The 18,206-nt window shown below is 39.9% G+C and overlaps 1 protein-coding gene and 1 long non-coding RNA gene across 2 annotated transcripts in view; one reads left to right on the top strand and one right to left on the bottom strand.

Moving 5' to 3' along the window:
• The window catches only part of LOC119008771, a 470,444-nt gene that overhangs the window by 285,950 nt on the left and 166,288 nt on the right, over positions 1-18,206 (bottom strand). The window lies entirely within an intron of this gene.
• The window catches only part of cdh10a (cadherin 10, type 2a (T2-cadherin)), a 30,200-nt gene that overhangs the window by 1,489 nt on the left and 10,505 nt on the right, over positions 1-18,206 (top strand). The window contains exons 2-4 of the mRNA XM_037079422.1: positions 5,793-6,134; positions 13,379-13,673; positions 15,953-16,072. Coding sequence (XP_036935317.1) covers positions 5,925-6,134; positions 13,379-13,673; positions 15,953-16,072 — 625 coding nt within the window. The 5' untranslated portion in view covers positions 5,793-5,924. The remainder of the gene's footprint in view (positions 1-5,792; positions 6,135-13,378; positions 13,674-15,952; positions 16,073-18,206) is intronic.

Here is an 18,206-nt window from a genome sequence, read left to right as displayed (position 1 = left end):
AATTATCGTCAGATATGGAGTGACCTTTCAGTGTTGAAATGTAAAAGAGGTAGAAATCCATTCTCCCACACAGGCACCGAGGCTCTTAGGAGCATTCACACAGCTAGTCTAGGATTAAGGATCAGGCATGAATATTTATATACTATACTGTATAATGTTGGTGAGGAAACAGGGATGAGGAAATGTGTGTGTATCGAAGAATAATAGGATTATTATAGACATGTTGGTCAGTTTTATTTAATGTCAAACAAAATTCAGGGTGAATTTAGACAGCAGTCTCTTCAGGCAGCTGTTTCATCTTTTGCAAGATAGATATTTTGATGGAATATTATAAGAATACAGTCTTCTGAAAAATCCCAAGGTAATAAATGTTCCTTATTTTTTTTTTATTTTCTAATTTTTTTTTAATGTTTTAGTGGAATTGGTGTTAGATGTTCACTGTGAACATACCCTCATCAAGAAAAAAAAGGAGGCCTTTCCTCCCTTTTTCCGAGTCGCTTTTCAACAAGGAAGTGTGCACTGTATCACAAAATTGCTTAGAGGATTTCAAAACATGAGTAAAGCTTGCTGAGGTTTGCCAAAGACTGCAGCCAGAGCCGGCAGACTTGGGAAGGTCTAGGGCTCCACCAAGTGGACATTTGCGCGGCTGCTGCGTCTTGGTGCATCAACGCCCCTCATGCCAGATTTACACTCTCAGTGCTCGGCCTGTCAATACCGGCGAGCAATCACTGGAGCTACTCAAGCTGCCAATCACACCACACAACTCTGGTGCATGGCGAGTGTTTTGCAGCTACAAAAATACTGCATTTGCCAGCCGTGAATCACGCTACTGGATGAACGGTGGAGGTACGAATGATCACCCAGACTAATCATGACACGCGTTTTATGACCTTGCAACCCCCCCACTGCCCTCGCTCCATCTTTGTCTATTCCTTTCCCCGCTAATACACCTCTGTCCGTGTTTTATTTATGGTGCTCACACAGTACACAGTAGTCACTTGTTGAATCCATAAGCAGAACAGCATGATGCTACAAATCGAATGGCGTTTGATGCCAGCCATTTCAAATTTAGTTGATTTTTATGCAGTATGTAGGAGGTTCTGGATGATGGATGCTTAATTATGGCGCACTCCCTTTTGTGTAGCTCTGCATTTGTGTATGAATGTATGTATGCATGTGTGTATGTGCATCGTCATTTGCCTAATTCAAGAGTTGACGCTTCTATAACACTGTGCAGTGAAAAACAAATGAGAGATGTTAATGATTATCTAGAACAGAATATGACTTCAGCGTGTTAGACATTATGTTGCTTTAGCATTTAAAGGCAAAACGTGTCATCATTAGGAGGCTTTGGGTGAAAGTGCGGCGGTAAAGACGATGCACGCGGAGAGGTTTGTTTGATAACCACCGTGCCAAAGGTTGCAGCAACGTACAGATGGTCAATTTAGGTTTTTATACTCTGCCATGTACAGAGGATTATCAGTTTATTATGCATGCAAGACCTCTGGAAAGGGTTTACCAGCCAGACTCCTGCTGCACATAGCACCTATAATTATTGTCCTACTAAAGTCAGAGAAGCCATAAAAGTGCTTAGCTGCAGCGCTCGGTTTAATTTTTTTTTTTTTTTTTTTTTTTGCAGGGGGAGCCTGCGAGTTCAATTTTTTTTAGGGTGGGGGGTGGGGGGGGTATGCATGCATACAAATTTATACAGACTAATGTGCGAGGCTGTGCTTTTTTCTAGGAAGCATATCCCGATGAACAGCTAGTTTATATCTGATCAAAGATATTCTTATTCAGCAAAACAAGAATGTATAATTTTGCAGATTACAGAAATGGAGCACGGCCGAGCTTCCTGCCAGAACGAGTCTTAGCCAAGATTAAGAATAACAGCCTGAGACAACACTTTAAAAGCATATTTAACAATTCCGTCCCCTCACATCTCGGTTTTTAATGCAGAGCCATATAAGCTGTCTACAACTTAATCTAATCATAAACAACTTTGTTTTTTAATAAACCCCCCACTATTTAATAGGCAGTATAAGTTGAGATAATTCAGCTGGAGTCTATAGGATCTGGCATGGGTTCAGCATTGCTTGCTCATCCTTTAATGGAGTGTTTGGAAGAATTCTGAAAAGACACACTGGCCCTAATGCTTAATAGGCGCGCCACATCAAAGATTAATATCCAGAATGCTATTAAAACTCAAGGACAGGCTGGAATGATAATTAGAAAATGCAATCACAAGCATCAGACTAGATTAATTGCGAGGCGGCGTTTCCTGATTTTCTGAATGCTGGTGTCACACTCATGCCACATTAACAGCACGCACGAGAAAATAACACAAAAAAATGAAGCGCTGATCAACAATTTATGGCACTATCTATATTTCATCTCATCTCCCATTATTATCAGCACTTTGACTATGTTAAAAATCTCAAAACTCTCTGCTCTGCCATCAAAAGAAGAGAATGTTTAAATATTTTTTTTTTATTATCTGGTTTCAAACGAACAACATTTTTTTTTATTTTTTATTGTCGACTGATTTGTTGATTACTTTCTCAGTTAACTGATTAGTGGTTTGGTCTATCATGGAGTAGAAAATGGTGGGAAGACGTCCTTGAATGTCTTGTTTTGTCCACAATTGCACAATGATGAGTTAACTGTCTCAGAAGATGAGTGAATCCAGAAAATGTTCACATTTAAGAAGCTGGAAACTGAGTGTTGGCTCATTTTTTTTCTTACGTAGGCAAAACAATCAGTCGTCAAGACAGTTTGCGATTAGTTTACAAGTGGATTAATCAATAAATAATTGCGGTTTTATAGATTTGGTTCAGTTCTACCATGCTGCTTTGACTGGTAGCAAGATAGATCCCATAGTTGTGTGCTGTGAGTGTTAGAGCCCTGATGGAAATGTTCATCCATAACAAACTTTCATCAACTTCATCAACTCAAAAAAAAAAAAAAAATAATCTGAAGTTGGGTGTTATTTGGGAAATTATTGCTGATTAAACACATCCAATTGAGTAAAACTGTCTGAGTGACTGAGAATGAGCACTGTTTTACATTGAGATCTCGTTAGCTCCGTTATTTGATTCCCCATTCAAAAGGATTACATTCATTTATATTCCGTACTTTCTCTTTCATCAATGGAACCATAATACTAATTTGTTCACAGCAGAATGCCTCCGCTGACACTACAGTCCTTATTTAAGAGCTCCGAACAAAAGCTGAAGAATTGCTAAACTACAATGTGCCTTTCCCTGAGGTACACTGTGCAATGCTTGTCAAGATAACTCTGGTATTCTTGCCTCCGTGCAGGAAACCTACTAAATGGGCTCTATTAGAAAGAGAGGGGAGATTTATTAGGATTAACTTCCAAATGGCCATAAATTATGCATGCATACCCAAATTACCTATAAGGACGAGTCCTGCTGGGGCCTTATGAAGCGTCGGAAGTAGTCTACGAATAACACAAAAAGACCTTATCACAGCAGACAGCAGAACAAGCCTGGCAGATACATGGGGATAATTGTGATGGTTTTAGAAATTCATCACTCGTCACATCATTACATCTTGAGGGAATTTACGATCCAACCTATCAGTAATGTAAGAAAATGTAGCGGGGGATGAAGAAGATGAAACACACACACGCACACACACACACACACACACACACACACCTTAACACATATGATTCAGCTGTGCGTGTGCTCAGTAGCAATGCAACCAAATGAGGGTGAAGCAGCACATTAGAATATATATATATATATATATATATATATATATATATATATATATATATATATATATATATATATATATATATATATATATATATATATATATATATATATATGAAAAAAAAACCAAAACAAAACATAAAAACAGAGAGTCAGGAGAGTATTTAACAGTGGTGCTTCTTGCTCGCGTCAGAAAGCATTTTGCTCCTGGAGATGCTCGCATTATGCTTTTCAAACACGCTCACCGGCTGTGAAGCACTGTTTGCGTATCATCAGTAATGCGACTTATAATCAGTGAAGTGCGGCTCACTCCTTCACTGCTCAAACACGGGCAGGGAAGGAGACATGGCAGTCAGTTGTAGCTGCGGGGATTAAACTTTATTTGAATTTCAACATTCAGTAAGATGCACTGTGATGATTGCGGTCTTTCGGTGATACATTTACATCGCAGTGCCGCTTTCATTACTTTCAGTCATTAATCACTTCCATATGGTGGGTCTATTGACTCCAATTGCATTAGTTTAGCACATCTTCTTTACATTTTGTGAAAGAATATCCCCAAATCAGTTCTTTAGATTGGTGTTGATTAGCTATAGAATGTTCACTTCATGTTACATCCCCGCCTCAGTATGTGTAAGTATGAAGGCTTATAGAAACGATGTGTGTCTGACATGGTTTTGCAGAAAAGGAAGTATACTTACCACATAGAAATCTTTACAATGTTGTCCATCTGTTGTCCATGTGCGAATGTGTTTCATTTTATAAAATCAACAGCTGAACACACGATTCATCCTACTTTGGTTCTATATGGTTTCTTCTTTTAGTAATCAGAATAATAGAAAAACAAATACATTCTGAAAATGTAGAATTACCAATGATAGAATGTCACCCAAGTCATTTCCTCACAATTTTAATGAGAACTGCACAGACTAGTAACAAGATGGAAGATGGTTATACAATGGAATAATGACGCACGGCTATAGTAGAATCATGCGTCATCCTCCAAGCTTGGTGTGTAACGGTTATAACAGTAGTCACGGTTCGTTCAAGAAATAGGAGAGGGGGTAGTCAGTGTGTCAGTGGTTGAGAGAGAGTAAGAGAGGGGGGAAATGTGGTTGTGGGCAGACAGGTGTTGATGAAACGTACATTACAGTTTATATATCAACCATGAATAAACTCTGCAGCTCCTCAGTACCCAGGAAGAACTTCTGTTTGAGGGACAGCTATCAATCCCATGCATGTTTTTGCGGATCCATGCTAATACCCATGCTACCACTAATCCATTCTAGTGATCTTTCTAGAGCAGCAGTCTGGCTGCGTTGGTAGGGATTACGTTTGACTGATAACCACCACTCCATTACATCTATTTGATTGCTTTAGTTACTAATTCTTTTCACAGATTCAGATTCTTCAGTGTTGACAGAGTGTGACGGAGCCAACCTAGCACATTTTTTTTTTTGTGCACCAGACACATAAAACACAATTGATATTTGGAAATCAGCCCCAACTATTGCCCAGGCCAATAATCTGTCTATCTCTGCTTCACTGTCAGGTCCATCCTCAGTGTTTGTGCGTGTGAGGTTTTAAGATTCCGCATCAAACTTGTTCATGATGAATATCGGACCAGCATTGACTTTAAAACCATTTGTGATGTCACAAATCATGCTTGTAGGCCACTTTAAACCATTTTGAGCGAAAACAAACAAACAAACTTTACACTCTCAGCAGATGAATGTGAGAAACAGCCTCCTACTGTCAAACTCTGCACATACTGCACATCATTTGACACAGTGAAGCTCCAACCTTTAACTGCAGGAGCAAGTAGAAAAAACACTCTCTTGACTGTGGTGGGAGTTTCAATCAATTTTTGACTTTACTGATCTTTGTCCATGACTTTTGTCTCTCTTTCACTCACATAATGCACATGGGTATATAGAAATTGGAAGAGAAATGCAAGTTACAGAAAGTGTCGCCCTTTTGTAGTCCGATTGTTGTCTCAGTTGTTCGTCTACTTCTGTCATATAAGTTGACTAAAGTTTTGTCTCTTCACAGGGATCTACAGGACATCAAGGAGAGGAATACAATGTCTGTTCTGATGACACTGCCTTCCAGTGTTCATCCAATCAGAAGCTTATTACCATAATTCAGAAGTCAACCAGGACACTTCCCAGCTGATTGGATACCATGATAACCAATCAGGTTCTGCTCCTTCTGGTGCTCTGTATCCCGTGGCCCAGCAATGCCCTGCCTTTCACGCCTGGGAATATTGGGAATCTGTTTGGGATGCCAGAGAGCGATGGCAGGATTCTCCAGCGCTCCAAACGCGGATGGATGTGGAATCAATTCTTTCTGCTCGAGGAATACACAGGAAATGACCATCAATACGTCGGCAAGGTAACGTGTCCAAACACATTGTCTGCGGACTAATTATAGAAAGGTTTAAGCTTGTTGAAGTAGTGTTTGATGTAATTGGCTGAAGACAAATGGGCTGACAGAAATCTGGCTGTTACAGGCTCAGTTAACTGGAGCTATCAGATACACAGCAAGAGCACACGGGAGTCGCTCTATTTCCCCCCAGTCTTAGGCAGTTCTTTCAAACAGCACACTCTAATCACTTATTATATCTTAAACCCGAGTTCCATTGATTTGTTGTTGGTCAGATGCCAGTTGTAACAATAACAGCTCATTGCTAAACAGAAACAACAATGCGTGGCTTTTATCAACAGTTATTATGAATTCATTTTCATCAGACAAGCCTCATAATCACAGCTGAAATCAGTCAATAATACCAAGGGTACATGAGTCGTGAGCCAACTGAGCTGTTGGCAAGCCCCACGCAAAACCAGAGCCATAAAACAAGTAGACTTTAACTTTCATTTGCTCCAAAATGATCCCACTAGGAGGTATGTTAAATGGACTTGCATTTCTATTGTGCTTTTCCAGTCCGCGGCCTGTTCGAACACTTGTCACATTCAGCAAGGTATGCCCACTGTGACACATGACAGACATATAGAAGCAGAAATAACACAAGTTGACTGTAACACCAGTTGGACACATAGCTGCTACCAATAGTCCATTAATCGTTCAATCAGTCAATTAATGGAACTGTCACCTTTGAAGCAAAAACATCTAATATCTGCAGGTTTCACCTTCTTAAATGTAAAAGATGTGCTGCTTTTTTTTAACAACAGTCCTTAAGTCTGTGGACAATTAGTTGGATAAAGAAGGACACTGAAGACTTAGATTTGGGCTCATTGATTTATCGGCAAAATAATGGGCTCCCTCGATAAAAAGGACTCGGTTTGGATTTTGAATGATTCGATTCTGGCAATCGAAGAGTTAATCCAGTCCCAGACATGAAAAGCTAATGTGAGGCTATAAATGAACAAGGACATTGTGGTCACCATACCATACCAACCACACTTGATTATACATTGATCAGTCAACCACTTGGACATGTAAAGCTTGAATAGTTTGCAACTAAATTGCACCTGTAAAGTTGTGCGAGTACATAGGTGAGTCTCTTTTTCAGACGTGTATGATATATACGGTATTTGTAGCCTCATTTTGCCACTTAGCTAGCAATCTCTGACTCAAAAACAGGCATGAGACTTTAACCTGACTCGGGCATCTGGAAAGCAATTTGAGATTCGAAAACAACGGCTTGTTCAAGACACTTTTCACCTAAGAATCCCGAAAAAAGGGAAGCGTTTCCAGGACAATGCTCCCCCTCCATGCCCACCCAGATCAGAGGGGTTTTTGTCAGCTCACCCATGCTAGCGCTATAAAGACAGGTGTGATGGGGAACGCTACAGTTATCAACTTGAAGGAGGGAAATGAGGTGACTGTCGACAGCCAATTTTCTCAGAGGAAGCTGGCTTTCATCACACACCTCATTCTCCGGAGTAAACAAGTGTCTTGTGCAAGGTTGAGTAGGGGGGATATGACAACTTCTTTTGCAGAAACCATCATACTGATGTGGTGAAGAGAAAGATACTGCAAAAAATAAATGGAATAGGGAAAGGAGGAGGAGGAAGAAGAAGAAAACATATCAATCAAGAAGGCCAATGAAATTCACCTTGTTGTGTTATGTGATGAAGCAGCAAAGCAAATGCTAGTTATAAATGGGGCCATCCCTTGATATGTCACTGACTGGTGCGACGTGGCTTTCTTCCTCGACGCTTTGATGCTTTCTGGCACCCAACTTCTGCAGCATGTCAGCATCACATTCACCAGCTCCCCACTCTTTCCTGTGTCCAATATCATTCACTATTAAAGTGTCAGAATAACACGAGGCTGTAATAAATTAGAGGGGGGAAATAGGGCAGCCACATGCTGCCACTCTGCTTTTACAGAAGGAGCCGTGGCGATCCGTATCACTAATTCTATCAGTTTAATGTTGGCGTTTTTGATAGCCAGACCGACTGTGAGGCCAACAGAGACAAATACACAGGGAATAAGTTGAGGAGTAGATACATAGATAGAGAACAAGTTATACGGTGCAGATAGAGAGGCTGCAAAAAAGTTAGGCGATAAATCTGAAACGATATTCGATATTTGATTAATCAGTTCTCCAGTGAAAAAGCTTCATACCGTCTCTGTCCTGCTTCTCAGTTTGGAAGATTCACTGTTTTTTCCTTGACAGTAAACTGAAAATTTAAATGTTTTAGACAGTCTGACAAAATGAGCAAACTGGAGATAGATTTCCTTGCTTTGTTTGTTCCATGCACCCAAGTGCCCTTGGTTTACAGTATACCACAGGCTGGCTGGATGGACATGGATGGATGGATGGATGGATGGATGGATGGATGGATGGATGGATGGATGGATGGATGTTCTAGCTGCAGGAGTAGTAAATATAGCAATCAATAGACGGAACGATCACTAGATAGAATAGCTGACAAAAGACCAACAGACAGATAGATAGGCACACAGATAGAGAGGCAGACTGATGGATACAAGGGAAGAGATAGAACAACAGAAGAGGAGTAGAAAGGCAGGCAGACAAATAGATTAGAGAGGCAGAGATAGAGAGGAAAAAAAAAAAAAAGGATGGATAATAAAGACCGAATGCAAAAAGCACTTTCATGCCCAGCACAAAGCCATCAAAGCCTTGATGGTCTTCTTCATAAAGATCATTTAATGGCCTTTGCAGTGCTCTGTGGGAGACCTTGTTTATTTCACATTCAATCAAACCTCTCCAATCAGCCCACACACACTCAACTGACTGTCACTTGAGGTTGATTTCTCGATTAGGGCAATCAAATTTGATGTAAAGAACAGTCACACTCTTGCATGGCTCGCTCCCCAACTAAAAGAGGGGAGGCAAGGAACCACTGTGACTGCAGTGGTGCACTAACTGCAACTGAACTATGTAATAAATGCAGCTTATAAAGCTCATCAAGGTGTTCAAAAGGCATGCTGCTTTGAAGCTGACACACTGAGTGGTGCTGATTGATACCTCAGTGAAAGATAAGGAAAAAAAATAAGTGCATTAGTAAAAGTAAGGTGTTTGATTCAGGAGCAGTTGTCAACCCTGAAGAGATGTCAACCCTGAAGAGATGCATAGTATGTGTTATGATTGGAAGTATACCACGGCGTGGCTGTGCATGTATCAAGTGTAAAAAAAAAATAAAAAAATAAAAAAAACCTCAAATCTCATTTTAACTGACTTTCACGGGGCCATTAATGAGTGTGAGCACTCACTGTGTGCAGCTGTGGTGCCCTACTTCTTAAGCAGGGCTGTGAAGTGTGAACACTTGCAATGCTGAGCAATACAGCCGCAAACTTTGGATTCTGGAGCATTTGAGTGGCGTGTTTGAAGTGAACAAAATCCTATTAAATTCCTGGTACACTGCATTGTCTTGTAAAGAAAATGGGCCACCCTAAATTAGAATATTCAAGGTAGCTCACTTTGTTGTGCTAATATTTTTGTTAATATGCATGCGGGAGATTTTGCAAGGCCTCGCTCGATTCACTCCTTCATATAACTTATGAGGTATGGAAATACAAAGCGCACCAGAGATAGTGTAAGCTGCAACTTTACCAGTATAATATACATTAGGGCTCCAGTAGTAAAGATTTTTTTTTTTTTTCCCTGCCTATGTCTTAAGAGACAGTGGGAGAGAGAGAGAGAGGAAGAGTAATTATTCTGTATCCGTTCTGCGCTCTATTTTGCTATCTCCTCTTTGCAGCACCGAGCAATGCTTACCAGAGACCTGACAAGAATTGCCAATGATTTTGCTGCTTTACTGACAATTCCTCAGTGTTTGTGCAAGGCGATTTAACTCATCAAGGCTCTCTTCTGTGCTTCTGTTGTAAGGCCTTGAAAAAGGCTGTGTTTGTGCTGCACGGCCTTGAAAAGAGAGCCACTAAATCCCTGCAAATATAGTGCGGTAGTGCTAACATTTGATTTTGTTAAGGCTGTGTGGAAACACTTTGTGCTGCACTTTGTCAAGTGTATCACTGCCATTTTTTATTTATTTATTTATTTATCTTTTTTTTTTCCCCTAGCTGCACTAGGTGTTGTTGAGTACGACCAACATACTAACTCACCTCTGGCATGTGTCAATAAAAATCCATTCAACTTGGTTCTGCACTCAGGCTCACCACCCTGTAAGCATTTAATACTGTTTCTATAAGAAACTTCCGGAAAGAAAAAGAAAACGTAAACATCCATGTTGCTGGCACGGTGCCTCACTGATTTAGATGAACAGAAGCACTATTATTTTTTGATAGTGTGTTATCTGATAATAAGTCAGTACAGCATTGCTTACTTCTGCAAAACGCCTCTTTGTGTGCACTACCCCATAGTAAGAAAATCTATAAACCTGTGGGGAGAAGATCTGTTTACCCATACGATTAGGAAGCTGACGTGGTGGAGACAATAATTAGCACAAAAATGCAGGAGGTTAAGGCCTGAACGCGCCCACGTCGGCTAAGGAGAAATATGTAAAATACATACCACGAGGTTCAGCAAAGACTGTGCGGTTCCTATTATGCCGTAGACATCTTGGCTGCATAGGGTACTGGCTGCTTTGATGGCTTTTTGTTTGTTGTTTTTGCATCTCAGGTTCCTTTTTTTTTTTTGTTACAGGATTAACAACAAAGACTGGAAATATGGTAATAATCAGATGAAAAAAAAAAAAAAAAACTCAGAGAAAACTCCCGGAGAATACAATCAAAAGATTTGAAAATAATGCCATTCCTGTGGTCTGACACAGTCTGAAATTGCATCGGCCTAATTATCACACTGGAGGCATAGATGTTCGGAATATCCGTGATGAAATGTGTTCTTCCTATGTCGCAGAGTAGTTCAGCATTGCTTAGTGAGCATGTCCTAGCGTCTCCTACAGCCAGTACACAGATTGATGGATTTCAAAGGAGGGAAAGGGCGACACTGGCACAGCTAGGAACTTTTTTTCAGAGAAGTGAATGCGCATAATAAAGATACAAAGCCCATTTGAATGTATAAATTCATACAAACACTCTCCTGCACACCAAAATTAGCCTGTCATTCACAGTCAATAGCAGGAGCAGCCTTCACATCCATAACACACCATAAATCCTTGGTTCACTGGTCTACAGCTCAGGAGAGAATTCACATTCACAAACAATGAATTGATTGTCCCCGAACACAAATATATGTGGAAATTCAAGCTGAGTGATATTCCTCTTTAGTAGACTTTGGGTAATGGAGTTCATCTGCATGGAAATATTTTCAAAAGCAGCCCCCCAAAATACCGTGCATATTGTTCATCTGAACTTGACAGCAGCTTGTTTTCACATGCGTCCCTGTTTTTCTTAATTCTGCCTGAGAATAGCTAGCACTCCGGCGATGCATTTTTCTGATTTCCATTCAGAGTTTTACTGTTGACATCAGTCTTCCAACTGCAGTGAAAAATAATTAGTTTCCTCACAGCATGCAGACATTAATATTAATAAGTTACTGACGTACATTCTGTGTCCCTAACTACATGTCATTTAAGATGTGAACCCGTGAGATAGTGCTCTAAATATATCTGCTGACAGATCCAGTACAGTAATGAGCTTGAATCAAGTGTCTGTCACAGTATGCCACCATTACTCCTGCATGACGCTCACACTGTAGAGCCGCTTCAAGGTGATGGATAGGTCAGAGGTGACTAATTTTAGCAGTTGTTGCTGTAGGTCAGGTTCTCATCATTTTTCAGAGGCACAATTTGGAAGAAAAATCTAAGACTAATTTGATCTGAACTAATGGAGTGTGTCACACTTGACACTGTGGGAGTCAAGGTGATGTTCTGTCCTCAGACTCAAAGAGGTTGGTTGGTTTCCTCAGTAGGTTTACACCATTATGTCTCTGTTCAAAAGAGTGTCACGAAGTGTATGTACATCTTTACGATGGTGCAAATGTGTCTGAAGTCCTGATGGCCAGACAGAACATGTATGTACTCATTCGATTTACACTCGTCTGGCATGTGCTGTACTTTTCACTAACTGCATTATATTATGCAATGCATATCTTAAGCAAAATATATGGCCAGTTAAGTCATTTATATTTTAGGATGCCCAGAAAAAAAAGGATAAGTTCATCCTTAAAAGAATTATCATCGTCATTATCTGCTTCCACCCACATAAATGGAAATTCAGGTGAAGTTATGTAGTCCACAACACATTTTTGGAGCTTCACAGAAAAAGTGTTTCAGTATTCCCCCCCCCAAAAAAAAGTAAAACGGCTGCATACAGTTTCTGATCCAAGTCTATGAAGTATGCCAACAAGTTGCAGGGGCGCTGTTTTGCTATTCTTAACTGATAAATCATTTAGTTTATAAAATGCCCATCGCAACTTTTTCATAACCAAAACTCTTTTTTTGTCCAACCAACAGTTGAAAAAGACTTTGCATTTACCATCACAAATTATAAAGCAACACTTCCTTACATTTTGAAAGCTGGAAACAGAAAACCTTTGACATTCTTGCTTGGACACTGACTGAAACTATAAAAATAAAATAGACGGCACCTAATTTTCTCTCAATAAACTGATCAATTATTCAACTACTTCTAATAGCTTTAGTGTGACAGACAGTCAGGAGGTAAACGTTCACATACATTACCTGTTGCTGGTCCCTGTTAGCTTCAAAATTTCTTTAAAAAAGAGAAGTGGCAACAGAAGCAAAAAGCTCAAGAGGAGATATGAGGAGAAAGCACATTATTCATAGTGCCTACAGACAAAAGACCTTTGGGAATATTTCCTAAATCGGGAGGCCCATGGCTAGATATTTTATTTTATGTTAAAATTTTCAGCAACAGTTAAAAAAAAAAAAAAAAAAAAAAAAAACAGCACCTAGTTTTGTCAACAGGCTTGATGTGAGCTACGAGGGAAGCAAGGATTTGTTTTTCATGAAGAGGAGCTCAAGGGCAACGATTAGGACTTGGAAATATTCTAGATAACTTTTCTTTGTTTCATGTTTTTCAGTGGAATTTAACTTTTAAACAGCTCTACGCTGTTGCCATCGGTTACACAAAATGGCAAGAGTGTTTTTTTGTCTGCCTTAAATGTATGACAGAGCAGTATGCAATGCCCCTAATGAGAACCAACAACACCACTTATTTATAGTTTGACTTCATATTAATAAAATGTGTCTCTCTTTTTTCAGCTGCATTCCAATATGGACAAAGGTGATGGCAACGTGAAGTACGTTCTGACTGGAGATGGGGCAGGCACCCTGTTCCTGATCGATGAAAAGTCCGGAGACATTCACGCCACCAAGAGACTGGACAGGGAAGAGAAGGCTATGTACACACTCGTTGCAAAGGTGTTAGACAGGAACACCAACGCAGAGCTGGAGCCGGACACTGAATTTAACATCAAAATTCACGACATCAATGACAACGCGCCAAAGTTTGCAAAGGAGATCTACTTCGCCAGCGTTCCCGAGATGTCTGAAGTCGGTGAGTTAGGAGACTTGTCTATAAGTTGTGGTTGACTTATTTGAGTGTGGTTTATATGTTAACTGACAAGTATTTAACACAAGTAAAACTGACCAAGTAATGTTGTTGTCTAACCCTTTCTAATTGGATTTTTTTGTCTGAATCTCACGTGATAGTGATGATTCCCCAACGATGACAAACTTCCCCTCACTTTGTCCTTTCCAGCACGTCCAAAGGGGGGTGGGAGATCCCCAAACTTCATATAACCTCACTGAACAGCAGGTCCTAGCCAACTAGATGGTAGTCTAGATGGCTGGGTTGACTGGAGGAAGATACTGCAAACAGTGCAATTATTACTTTTAACCAGCAGCACAGTAAATGAGGAGCTTGTGCCAGTAAATATTTTCATTGCAATATTGTGTTTTGGTGGTGCAAAAGGAGAAGTAGTCCAAATTGAGAACGACCATAATGGATTATGATTGTGATTTAAAGTATGATGATATTATTTCTTGGGCAGATTGGCCATCTCTTCATCCCAAACTCTAAAAATGCTGACACAAATGCCCGACATGACAAGAATAATCTAAACACAGATCAGTGTTAGTGAGTTAGCTGAACTGGTCTATTGACACGCTGTACTCAGCTCTCCAAAGTCTTTTTTTTTTTTTTGATTGCTATTTATTTTGGTCCGGCTCATTGGGCATTCACAACAAGTAAAGCCATTTGGCATTTTTAATAGGCAGCAGAAATATTGAAAGTTTAGATTGTCACAGTCTTTCCAATTAAAGACCTGCTTCATTGCACTCCACTTCGTTCCATTCAAGCAATATAAATAACCCAGTCGGTATGAATATAAACAAAGCTTATGAAAATAATGCATGCAACTTGAAATCAATCCCCAATTATGCAACCACAAATTAATACACGGGAGCAATCAAGGGTAAATCAAAAACCCAATTGTCTATTGGTGACAAATAACAATGGCCTGTTTGGAATTCATAATGCACTGCTCTTAGATTCCTCAGCTGCATGAATACTGGCAAAAGGTGGGTCGGGGTCACCACTTCTCGTCTCCTGACTAATAAACTGCCTTATATGTTCAGACCGAACACACTGGTTAATCAAGCCAGCCAGCCATGAAAAATCAGCAGCTCCCTTTTATGCTATCAATGCCGGGACTAAGTGGGACAGATGTTCAAGGGTTCATTAGTATGCACGGAGACAGTCGGACCCAAACAGGACACGGCAGAGGTCTCCTGAATGCCAAGGACAGTATTTGCAATGTGGCGTTATTGAAACGCTTGGCTGGATTATGCAGGACTTCATGTGGAAGTGACTCAATGACAGGATATCTGGGGGAGAGTGTCAGAGCTCTTAAATATGTATTTATTATTTATTTATTTAGCACAAATGAGGCACATTCAACCACCTATCATTTGACTTTGAAGGGTTTTCTTTTATAATGTGTGTAACCAGGTCAATGTGGTTGGATTAAGCTGAAACTATTTCATTTTACCAAATAACATGTTCAGAACAGGTTTCTGGGTCAAATGCCAGTTGGGAAAATGAAAGGCATTTCAGCACATGCATGAAAGTACAGTGCTATGACCAAACCATGAGCAGATACAGACAAATACAGTGACCATGAGCACAGTGCTTACATTCCTGCTCCTTCTATGAGCAGTGTGCACCGTTTGTTGCCATACCTCTGCTCTGCCAAAAGACGTTGGATAAAAATGCACTTGGCCTTGCTAAGCTAAAAGCAGCGATGGCTGTACAAGTTTAGAGAATGATTTTGTGTCAAAAAAACATCACCTTTCTGTACAGCACCCTGCAAACACGCTTTCTAGCTGAAGATTCGTTACTTTTAGCCTCAATGATGGAGAAACTTTCAGTCTTAAGAATTCAACAGGTCCATTGACTTGGACCGCAGGTTTTAATCAAGGCAATCATTTTCACTAAGGTGTGAGCAGAGTCTTGGCTCCAGCCTGCGAGCCGTTTGTTCTCAGAGCTCAGCCGGATGCAGTAATGACCTTGTTGTTTCTTATAAAAAGGGAAGAATATGTAGTGATGCTGTTTTCCTGATTGATTTTACTTAGATGCTGTTTGTCAATAACTAATTTGCTGTACTCCAGAGCCCAAAGATTAGTCAGCATGACTCATTGTGCTGCTGAGAACTACAGTCAGATTTGCAGCAAATTCTCTGAAATATCATCTGAAATTAAATACGAATAGGTTTAGTCACTTGTTTGTGACTTGATTGTGTGTATTACACTTGACTCTGAGTGTTCTTTTTGCAGGTACATCTGTTGTCACTGTGACTGCCTCTGACGCCGATGATCAAACGTATGGGAACAGCGCCAAGCTTGTATATAGCATTCTACAGGGACAACCCTATTTCTCGGTGGATTCTGAAAATGGTAAGCCAAACCCAGAAGGAGTTCTTGGAGGCAGTTTTAACATCATGCTAGTCTGTAAACAGATTTATTGCACTGCTGCTAAGTGTTTTCTGAGAATGAAATAAGCAGAATAAGGATGTACTTGCTTGACAGTGCAGTTAGTCTTACAAAACAGAAGATTTCTGCTTTCCTGAATCTTTAAATTACCTTTAACAACACAGTCATGAGCCGGCACGGCAGGCTGAAATGTCGATTCTCCAAAATGTGTTTGTTTTTGAACGGTTAGGTCCGGATTGGTTTGCACCAGCTGTCATTAGGTTGTGCGACGTGTCTTCTTAGTAACTACGAGCTAGCTTCAAACTAACAAGCCACTAAAATGGGCTGCACCAGTCAAACATAAGTGATGTCTCAGCTAGTAAAGACCTGGGTTAAATCAGTCGCTTAATGAAATCAATGACACTTTAACCTGTGTGTTCAATTTGTTTTTTGTGGGGAAAAAGGGATACAATTAAAAATTAAGAAAATTAAATAAAATTTGGTCCAGAAAAAGAAGTGAAATAAATGCAAACATTGCTAGGATTAACTATACATCCAAAAAAAATACCCTCAGTTTTTTACACGAGCACTTCAACACCAAGGCCTCTTTCTGATTGCTTTTAACTCACTTACTTCACAACGTCGGGCAGCAATTTGCAGCCAAGTGCCACACAAACCAATCAAAAATATGTTTTTCATCATTGGATTCTAGGCAAGTCTATTTTTGCCATGTTTTTACATTAATGTGAAAACTGTGTGAACATGTGATGTGAAAGACGTGTTTCGTCTTCATATCTGCCCGTTAGCAATTAAAAAAAGTTCTTATATGTAAAGGGTTATTTTGTGAATATGGTGATTAATGAAGGATGTGGAACTGGATCAGTCATGGAAAGTATGTATAATCAATTTCTCAAACACATGTTCCTGCATTGCACTTGTAGTGAAACAATTCTTTTCATCAGTTTGGGAAACTATTTTGCAGGTAAGCCCATTTCCTCTTCAAGACATGTATACAGAGCTCGGTAGCATTTCTGGTTTTGGTGTGCGCAGCATTGTATCACTCCTCGGCATCACTGATTGGGTGCAGAAGAGATGTCATCAGCCAAGAGTCTCTCAAGAACAGTCTCAATAGTCCCTCTTCAACGTTGAGCCAAAGACTGGACTGGCACAGGAGGAGGAAAGCCATCGTGTTTCCAGCCAGGCCATCTAATAGCACTTTAGTTATGTAGAGATGGTGATCAAATACAAGCTGAGCTTCAGTTGAGTTCTCCCACATCTGGGTATTAATCCAACCTCTTCTAAAAAGTTGTGTCTAATAAGGTGTTGCCTGGATGCTGATGGCAGATGGACACAGTTGCTGACATGTCTTGTGGTGCAACAATATGACAATCATATATTGCTGCAAACCTAGTTGCTTGAAAGCTGCTCGTTTGGCTAGTTAGGTGTAATTTTGACTTTGGAAAAAAAAAAAAACTATGCTATAACAAGGCTAACGCCTGAACAGATGGTGCAACCGGTTCTTTCACCTTAATGTTTTATAAGAAGCCTGAAGTGCATTAGCACTTCTTATTTGTATGTTTTTCAAGGAACCATTTACTTTTTCTGTGATTCATAAAAGCTGAAAATACTGACCTGTTTCATGCCATTATTCATGTATTCACTTGCACTGTGTCTAAATTTACACTTGCGTAATATGTGACATTTTGTGAATAGTGCTTATTTGCTTTTTCACCAAGAAGTGGATGTGATGATCGATGTCTGTTTAAACTTCCAGGCGTTGAGTGCACCCCGTGAGGCACGTGCATTGTAAGATAGCCTCGCTCTATCCATTCCCGCAACTGCAAACCTTTTTTTATTTACAATTGGATTTGTCTGTTTAACATGGAGAAAAGTGAAAGGGCAATGCAGTTCAACATACAGCGTAGGCAGTGAATCTGTTCCAACAACAGCTAGGCTCGATTTACATACGGAACCTCAGAAGTCATGTCTTCATCTTGCACTTTCCAGTTTAACACATACAATGTAGTGACTGTGAATCTTGTACAAATAACAGACTATATTTATCGAGTCGCTTACAAGATATGCAAATATATTATTTGATAGGAGGATGTATTAACCA

This window comes from Acanthopagrus latus, chromosome 19, assembly GCF_904848185.1.
Source record: "Acanthopagrus latus isolate v.2019 chromosome 19, fAcaLat1.1, whole genome shotgun sequence".
NCBI lineage: Eukaryota > Metazoa > Chordata > Actinopteri > Spariformes > Sparidae > Acanthopagrus > Acanthopagrus latus.
The sequence above is the reverse complement of the archived record's forward strand: the minus strand, read 5'-3'. Positions and strand labels throughout refer to the sequence as shown.